Here is a 10,000-nt window from a genome sequence, read left to right as displayed (position 1 = left end):
AGCTTCCCCTAACAGGGTGATGAGGACAGCTTCTAACAGGGTGATATTTAGGTCAGATACAGTATTCAGGAGACGTCAGTATTGTGTAATTCCATGATGATAACTGTTCACTATGAGGCCTGTGTGAGTTCTGACCTTGTGATTGGTGGCGTCCAGGATGAACTCCGCTCTGACCCCATTGTTTTCTGGGGAACGGTAGTCGAACAGCGAGTTGGTCAGGTAGGTCATCCCTTTACTGCTCAGACTCTCCCCACAGCGGAAGAACACTGCATCCTGGGAAAAGGAGGAGAGGACAGACACAGAATCAATCAATCACAGTATAGAAACACACTGACACAGTCCTCCTCTACATCACCATAGAAGAAGAGAGACCTCCCTCAGTCCTCCTCTACATCACAATAGAAGAAGAGAGACCTCCCTCAGTCCTCCTCTACATCACAATAGAAGAAGAGAGACCTCACTCAGTCCTCCTCTACATCACAATAGAAGAAGAGAGACCTCCCTCAGTCCTCCTCTACATCACAATAGAAGAAGAGAGACGTCCCTCAGTCCTCCTCTACATCACAATAGAAGAAGAGAGACCTCCCTCAGTCCTCCTCTACATCACAATAGAAGAAGAGAGACCTCCCTCAGTCCTCCTCTACATCACAATAGAAGAAGAGAGACGTCCCTCAGTCCTCCTCTTCATCACAATAGAAGAAGAGAGACCTCCCTCAGTCCTCCACTACATCACAATAGAAGAGAGACCTCCCTCAGTCCTCCTCTACATCACAATAGAAGAAGAGACCTCCCTCAGTCCTCCTCTACATCACAATAGAAGAAGAGAGACCTCCCTCAGTCCTCCTCTACATCACAATAGAAGAAGAGAGACCTCCCTCAGTCCTCCTCTACATCACAATAGAAGAAGAGAGACCTCCCTCAGTCCTCCACTACATCACAATAGAAGAAGAGAGACCTCCCTCAGTCCTCCACAATAGAAGAGAGACCTCCCTCAGTCCTCCTCTACATCACAGCCTGCTGTCAACACAACCATTCCAGGATCTGTGAGGGTGACACAGAACACAGCAGCAGAGCACAAGTTTGGATCATAGATTTAACCAACAATCAAACCACACTGCAGGTCCACTTTGAGAGATGTTATTAACCAAACCACACTGCAGGTCCACTTTGAGAGATGTTAGTAACCAAACCACACTGCAGGTCCACTTTGAGAGATGTTAGTAACCAAACCACACTGCAGGTCCACTTTGAGAGATGTTAGTAACCAAACCACACTGCAGGTCCACTTTGAGAGATGTTAGTAACCAAACCACACTGCAGGTCCACTTTGAGAGATGTTATTAACCAAACCACACTGCAGGTCCACTTTGAGAGATGTTAGTAACCAAACCACACTGCAGGTCCACTTTGAGAGATGTTAGTAACCAAACCACACTGCAGGTCCACTTTGAGAGATGTTAGTAACCAAACCACACTGCAGGTCCACTTTGAGAGATGTTATTAACCAAACCACACTGCAGGTCCACTTTGAGAGATGTTAGTAACCAAACCACACTGCAGGTCCACTTTGAGAGATGTTAGTAACCAAACCACACTGCAGGTCCACTTTGAGAGATGTTAGTAACCAAACCACACTGCAGGTCCACTTTGAGAGATGTTAGTAACCAAACCACACTGCAGGTCCACTTTGAGAGATGTTAGTAACCAAACCACACTGCAGGTCCACTTTGAGAGATGTTATTAACCAAACCACACTGCAGGTCCACTTTGAGAGATGTTAGTAACCAAACCACACTGCAGGTCCACTTTGAAAGATGTTAGTAACCAAACCACACTGCAGGTCCACTTTGAGAGATGTTATTAACCAAACCACACTGCAGGTCCACTTTGAGAGATGTTATTAACCAAACCACACTGCAGGTCCACTTTGAGAGATGTTATTAACCAAACCACACTGCAGGTCCACTTTGAGAGATGTTAGTAACCAAACCACACTGCAGGTCCACTTTGAGAGATGTTAGTAACCAAACCACACTGCAGGTCCACTTTGAGAGATGTTAGTAACCAAACCACACTGCAGGTCCACTTTGAGAGATGTTAGTAACCAAACCACACTGCAGGTCCACTTTGAGAGATGTTAGTAACCAAACCACACTGCAGGTCCACTTTGAGAGATGTTAGTAACCAAACCACACTGCAGGTCCACTTTGAGAGATGTTATTAACCAAACCACACTGCAGGTCCACTTTGAGAGATGTTAGTAACCAAACCACACTGCAGGTCCACTTTGAGAGATGTTAGTAACCAAACCACACTGCAGGTCCACTTTGAGAGATGTTAGTAACCAAACCACACTGCAGGTCCACTTTGAGAGATGTTAGTAACCAAACCACACTGCAGGTCCACTTTGAGAGATGTTAGTAACCAAACCACACTGCAGGTCCACTTTGAGAGATGTTATTAACCAAACCACACTGCAGGTCCACTTTGAGAGATGTTAGTAACCAAACCACACTGCAGGTCCACTTTGAGAGATGTTAGTAACCAAACCACACTGCAGGTCCACTTTGAGAGATGTTATTAACCAAACCACACTGCAGGTCCACTTTGAGAGATGTTAGTAACCAAACCACACTGCAGGTCCACTTTGAGAGATGTTAGTTTGAGGTAAAGGTTACAGGAGAGGAAGGAGGGAGGGTTGAGGAAGGAGAGGAGGGTTGAGGAGGGAGAGGAGGGTTGAGGAGGGAGAGGAGGGTTGAGGAAGGAGAGGAGGGTTGAGGAAGGAGAGGAGGGTTGAGGAAGGAGGGAGGGTTGAGGAAGGAGGGAGGGTTGAGGAAGGAGGGAGGGTTGAGGAAGGAGAGGAGGGTTGAGGAGGGAGAGGAGGGTTGAGGAGGGAGAGGAGGGTTGAGGAAGGAGAGGAGGGTTGAGGAAAGAGAGGAGAGTTGAGGAAAGAGAGGAGGGTTGAGGAGGGAGGGAGGAGGGTTGAGGAAGGAGAGGAGGGTTGAGGAAGGAGAGGAGGGTTGAGGAAGGAGAGGAGAGTTGAGGAAGGAGAGGAGGGTTGAGGAAGGAGAGGAGGGTTGAGGAAGGAGAGGAGGGTTGAGGAGGGAGAGGAGGGTTGAGGAAGGAGAGGAGGGTTGAGGAAGGAGAGGAGGGTTGAGGAAGGAGAGGAGGGTTGAGGAAGGAGAGGAGAGTTGAGGAAGGAGAGGAGGGTTGAGGAGGGAGAGGAGGGAGGAGGGAGAGGAGGGTTGAGGAAGGAGGGAGAGGAGGGTTGAGGAGGGAGGGAGGAGGGTTGAGGAAGGAGAGGAGGGTCGAGGAAGGAGAGGAGGGTCGAGGAAGGAGGGAGGATGGAGAGGAGGGAGGAGGGTCGAGGTAAAACAGCCTAGTTCTTTACCTCCTCCCGTCTGTTCAAGTTCTCCTCAAAGTCCCGCACTCCCATGATGCCTTTCAGGCAGAGCGCCCGGACGCCCACGATGCCGATCTGACAGTCAAAGAAGGGTTCCCCCATCATCAGCACCTAGAGAAGAGGAGAGGAGGAGGAAGAGAGGAGAGGTGAGGAGGAGGAAGAGAGGTGAGGAGAGGAGGAGGAAGAGAGGAGGAGGAAGAGAGGACAGGAAGTTAGGGGGTGAATGAGACAGACTGAGGAAGCTTCTCTACAGTGGAGAAGCCGCGGTCTAAAAACAGGCCACACAAAACGCCACTCATTCACAGAAAGCAATGAAACCATCTGCGGCACAAGGTTTTAAGAGCCCATATCATTGGCCTATCATGAACAAGGCTCTTTAACGCTGATTAGCGTGAGGCCGTGTTACTCTGTGGCGTCTGTGGAGACCTGGGTCACATGAAGGCCACCACTCTCAATCTGGAACCACCAGCTGGGCCCAAATGGCACCCTATTCCCTATATAGTGCACTACTTTTAGACCAGAGCCCATAGGGCCATAGGGTTTTGGTCAAAAGTAGTGGACTAAACAGGGAATAGAGTGCCATTTAGGAGGGGGACCTAAGTGTGGTTCGCCTTGCTTACCGTGGGTCCCCCCCCGAACCACACCAATAAAACCTTCTGTTTTAATAATTACAAGGCCTGCTTTCCCTGTTTTACCATTACCCTCTCCCTGCTTCCACGTCCCTCCTCCCCTCTCCTCTCCCTGCTTCCACGGTCCTCCTCTCCTCTCCCTGCTTCCACGTCCCTCCTCCCCTCTCCTCTCCCTGCTTCCACGGTCCTCCTCCCCTCTCCTCTCCCTGCTTCCACGGTCCTCCTCCCCTCTCCTCTCCCTGCTTCCACGGTCCTCCTCCCCTCTCCTCCCCCTGCTTCCACGGTTCCTCCTCCCCTCTCCTCTCCTCTCCCTGCTTCCACGGTCCTCCTCCCCTCTCCTCTCCTCTCCCTGCTTCCACGGTCCTCCTCCCCTCTCCTCTCCCTGCTTCCACGGCCCTCCTCCCCTCTCCTCTCCCTGCTTCCACGGTCCTCCTCCCCTCTCCTCTCCCTGCTTCCACGTCCCTCCTCCCCTCTCCTCCCCCTGCTTCCACGGTCCTCCTCCCCTCTCCTCTCCCTGCTTCCACGGTCCTCCTCCCCTCTCCTCTCCCTGCTTCCACGTCCCTCCTCCCCTCTCCTCTCCCTGCTTCCACGGTCCTCCTCCTCGTTCCATTACTTTGGGAGACCTGCCAGAGACCCAGGTAATCCGTATCCCAGAGAATAAGGTATAAAAATATTTGTAATGCCGAGGGGAACAGGGAACGGGTCTGGTCCGGGGTCTGGGCCGGGGTCTGGGCCGGGGGTCTGGGCCGGGGGTCTGGGCCGGGGGTCTGGGCCGGGGGTCTGGGCCGGGGTCTGGGTCTGGGCCGGGGGTCTGGGCCGGGGTCTGGGCCGGGGGTCTGGGCCCGAGCTGTGAATTCCACTGGATCCACACAGCCGTTAGATGAGTGGCCTGGAGAGAGTTTATGAATGTACTTAGAGAGAATTTAAAAAACCTCTCGGTCCAAGAGTGTCTGCCTCTTTAATGTGATGAATAATAACACAGGTTTATAAAGGACCGGCAGCTGAACGGTCAGAGGGATGAGATTACAGGCTGTTATACTGAGGGATGAGATTACAGGCTGTTATAATGAGGGATGAGATTACAGTCTGTTATAGTGAGGGATGAGATTACAGTCTGTTATAGTGAGGGATGAGATTACAGTCTGTTACAGTGTAGTCCCAGTGAGGGATGAGATTACAGTCTGTTATAGTGTAGTCCCAGTGAGGGATGAGATTACAGTCTGTTATAGTGAGGGATGAGATTACAGTCTGTTACAGTGTAGTCCCAGTGAGGGATGAGATTACAGTCTGTTATAGTGAGGGATGAGATTACAGGCTGTTATAGTGAGGGATGAGATTACAGGCTGTTATAGTGAGGGATGAGATTACAGTCTGTTATACTGAGGGATGAGATTACAGGCTGTTATAATGAGGGATGAGATTACAGTCGGTTATAGTGAGGGATGAGATTACAGTCTGTTACAGTGTAGTCCCAGTGAGGGATGAGATTACAGTCTGTTATAGTGAGGGATGAGATTACAGTCTGTTATAGTGAGGGATGAGATTACAGTCTGTTATAGTGAGGGATGAGATTACAGTCTGTTATAGTGAGGGATGAGATTACAGTCTGTTATAGTGAGGGATGAAATTACAGTCTGTTATAGTGAGGGATGAGATTACAGTCTGTTATAGTGAGAGATGAGATTACAGTCTGTTATAGTGAGGGATGAAATTACAGTCTGTTATAGTGAGGGATGAGATTACAGTCTGTTATAGTGTAGTCACAGTGAGAGATGAGATTACAGTCTGTTATAGTGAGGGATGAGATTACAGTCTGTTACAGTGAGGGACGAGATTACAGTCTGTTATAGTGAGGGACGAGATTACAGTCTGTTATAGTGTAGTCACAGTGAGGGATGAGATTACAGTCTTATATATACCATTGTAATGTATATACAGTATGTTATATACCATGATAATGTATATAATGATAATGTACACTCCTGGGCTATTCCTGAGCTAGCCAACTGAAGTGTCTCCTGGGCTACAACTCACCTATCCTGACCCGTTTTACTGCCGATGCGGAGCCCCATCGGGTCTTCACGACCGGACCACCGACGTTATCTGCCCGAGGGAGTTATCCAACTGGCCCCTCCGTCGCGACGTAACCTGATCGCCCATCTGCGGCCGGCTAATCGTTAGCTGTCTTTTCGGCTGCGATCTGAATAGGTCTATCGGACACTTTTCTTGGGCCACTATAACTAACTATTTTGCCAACTTGGACAGGTCCCCCCTACCACACGGAACCCACTAACCCACAGACGGAAACGCACGAGGCGGCTAAAAACAGACCTCCCTCCCATCTTCCACCAGCTTGCTACCTATGGCCCTGCTAGCTGTCTGAATCTCACTGGACCCTTCGATCACTCGGCTAAGCATGCCTCTCCTTAATGTCAAAATGCATTGTCCATCGCTGTTCTGGTTAGTGTTTATTGGCTTGTTTCACTGTAGAGCCTCTAGCCCTGCTCATTATACCTTATCCAACCTCTCAGTTCCTCCACCCACACATGCTATGACATCTTCTGGTTTCAATGATGTTTCTAGAGACAATATCTCTCTCATAATCACTAAATGCCTAGGTTTACCTCCTCTGTATTCATATCCCACCATACCTTTGTCTGTACATTATACCTTGAAGCTATTTTATCGCCCCCAGAAACCTGCTCCTTTTTCTCTCTATTCTGGACGTCACAGACGACCAATTCTTATAGCTTTTAGCCGTACCCTCATACTTATTCTTCTCTGCTCCTCTGGGGATGTAGAGGTGAATCCAGGCCCTGCAGTGCCTGGCTCCACACCTACTCCCCAGGCGCTCTCTTTTGATGACTTCTGTAACCGTAATAGCCTTGGTTTCATGCATGTTAACATTAGAAGCCTCCTCCCTAAGTTTGTTTTATTCACTGCTTTAGCACACTCTGCCAACCCGGATGTCCTAGCTGTGTCTGAATCTTGGCTTAGGAAGTCCACCAAAAACTGTGAAATCTTCATCCCAAACTACAACGTTTTCAGACAAGATAGAACGACCAAAGGGGGCGGTGTTGCAATCTACTGCAGAGATAGCCTGCAGAGTTCTGTCCTGCTATCCAGGTCTGTACCCAAACAATTTGAACTTCTTTTAAAAATCCACCTCTCCAAAAACAAGTCTCTCACCGTTGCCGCCTGCTATAGACCCCCCTCGGCCCCTAGCTGTGCTCTGGACACCATATGTGAACTGATTGCCCCCCATCTATCTTCAGAGCTCGTGCTACTAGGTGACCTAAACTAGGACATGCTTAACACCCCAGCCATCCTACAATCCAAGCTTGATGCCCTCAATTTCACACAAATTATTAATGAACCCACCAGGTACAACCCCAAAGCCGCAAACACTGGCACCCTCATAGATATCATCCTAACCAACATGCCCTCTAAATACACCTCTGCTGTTTTCAACCAAGATCTCAGCGATCACTGCCTCATTGCCTGCACCCGTAATGGGTCAGCGGTCAAACGACCTCCACTCATCACTGTCAAACGCTCCCTGAAACATTTCAACGAGCAAGCCTTTCTAATCAACCTGGCCCTGGTATCCTGGAAGGATATTGACCTCATCCCGTCAGTAGAGGATGCCTGGTTATTTTTTTTAAATGCCTTCCTCTCCATCTTAAATAAGCATGCCCCTTTCAAGAAATTTAGAACCAGGAACAGATATAGCCCTTGGTTCTCCCCAGACCTGACTGCCCTTAACCAACACAAAAATATCCTGTGGCGTTCTGCATTAGCATCGAACTGCCCCCGCGATATGCAACTTTTTAGGGAAGTTAGAAACCAATACACACAGGCAGTTAGAAACGCCATGGCTAGCTTTTTCAAACAGAAATTTGCTTCGTGCAACTCCAACTATAAAAAGTTCTGGGACATTGTAAAGTCCATGGAAAATAAGAACACCTCCTCCCAACTGCCCACTGCACTTAGGATAGGAAACTCTGTCACCACCGATAAGCCCACTATAATTGAGAATTTCAATAAGCATTTTTCTACGGCTGGCCATGCTTTCCACCTAACTACCCCTACTGCATTCAACAGCTCTGCACCCCCCACAGCTACTCGCCCAAGCCTCCCCCATTTCTCCTTCTCCCAAATCCATTCAGCTGATGTTCTGAAAGAGCTGCAAAATCTGGACCCCTACAAATCAGCTGGGCTTGACAATCTGGACCCTTTCTTTCTAAAATTATCTGCCGAAATTATTGCAACCCCTATTACTAGCCTGTTCAACCTCTCTTTCGTGTCGTCTGAGATTCCCATAGATTGGAAAGCAGCTGCTGTCATCCCCCTCTTCAAAGGAGTTGACACTCTTGACCCAAATTGCTACAGACCTATATCCATCCTACCCTGCCTTTCTAAGGTCTTCGAAAGCCAAGTCAACAAACAGATTACCGACCATTTCGAATCCCACCGCACCCTCTCCGCTATGCAATCTGGTTTCAGAGCTGGTCATGGGTGCACCTCAGCCACGCTCAAGGTCCTAAACGACATCGTAACCGCCATCGATAAGAAACAATACTGTGCTGCCGTATTCATTGACCTGGCCAAAGCTTTTGACTCTGTTAATCACCACATCCTCATCGGCAGACTCAGTAGCCTTGGTTTCTCAAACGATTGCGTCGCCTGGTTCACCAACTACTTCTCTGACAGAGTTCATTGTGTCAAATCGGAGGGCCTGTTGTCCGGGCCTCTGGCAGTCTCTATGGGGGTACCACAGGGTTCAATTCTTGGGCCAACTCTTTTCTCTGTATACATAAATGATGTCGCTCTTGCTGCTGGTGAATCTCTGATCCACCTCTACGCAGACGACACCATTCTGTATACTTCTGGCTCTTCTTTGGACACTGTGTTAACAACCCTCCAGACGAGCTTCAATGCCTTACAACTCTCCTTCCGTGGTCTCCAACTGCTCTTAAATACAAGTAAAACTAAATGCTCTTCAACCGATCGCTGCCAGCACCTGCCCGCCCGTCCAGCATAACTTCTCTGGACGGTTCTAACTTAGAATTTGTGGACAACTACAAATACCTAGGTGTCTGGTTAGACTGTAAACTCTCCTTCCAGACTCACATCAATCATCTCCAATCCAAAGTGAAATCTAGAATTGGCTTCCTATTTCGCAACAAAGCATCCTTCACTCATGCTGCCAAACATACCCTCGTAAAACTGACCATCCTACCAATCCTCGACTTAGGCGATGTCATTTACAAAATAGCCTCCAATACCCTACTCAACAAGCTGGATGCAGTCTATCACAGTGCCATCCGTTTTGTCACCAAAGCCCCATATACTACCCACCACTGCGACCTGTATGCTCTCGTTGGCTGGCCTTCGCTTCATACTCGTCGCCAAACACATTGGCTCCAGGTCATCTACAAGACCCTGCTAGGTAAAGTCCCCCCTTATCTCCGCTCACTGGTCACCATAGCAGCACCCACCTGTAGCACGCGCTCCAGCAGGTATATCTCACTGGTCACCCCCAAAGCCAACTCCTCCTTTGGTCGTCTCTCCTTCCAGTTCTCTGCTGCCAATGACTAGAACGAACTACAAAAATCTCTGAAACTGGAAACACTTATCTCCCTCACTAGCTTTAAGCACCAGCTGTCAGAGCAGCTCACAGATCACTGCACCTGTACATAGCCCATCTATAATTTAGCCCAAACTACTACCTCTTCCCCTACTGTATTTATTTATTTATTTATTTTGCTCCTTTGCACTATATTATTTATATTTTAACTTTGAACTTTCTTCAAACTACAAATCTACCATTCCAGTGTTTTTCTTGCTATACTTTATTTACTTTGCCACCATGGCATTTTTTGCCTTTACCTCCCTTATCTCACCTCATTTGCTCACATTGTATATAGTCTTATTTTTTTTTATTTTTTTTTTCTACTGTATTATT

At 48.5% G+C, this 10,000-nt stretch overlaps 1 protein-coding gene across 1 annotated transcript in view; it reads right to left on the bottom strand.

Moving 5' to 3' along the window:
- The window catches only part of LOC115188682 (vacuolar protein sorting-associated protein 13B), a gene marked incomplete at its 5' end in the record, with an annotated part of 34,533 nt that overhangs the window by 15,515 nt on the left and 9,018 nt on the right, over positions 1-10,000 (bottom strand). Inside the window, 2 exons of the mRNA XM_029747395.1 lie at positions 136-273; positions 3,392-3,514. Coding sequence (XP_029603255.1) covers positions 136-273; positions 3,392-3,514 — 261 coding nt within the window. The remainder of the gene's footprint in view (positions 1-135; positions 274-3,391; positions 3,515-10,000) is intronic.

This window comes from Salmo trutta, unplaced genomic scaffold (genome assembly GCF_901001165.1).
Source record: "Salmo trutta unplaced genomic scaffold, fSalTru1.1, whole genome shotgun sequence".
Classification (NCBI taxonomy): Eukaryota; Metazoa; Chordata; class Actinopteri; order Salmoniformes; family Salmonidae; genus Salmo; species Salmo trutta.
This window is presented reverse-complemented; position numbering and strand designations above follow the sequence as displayed.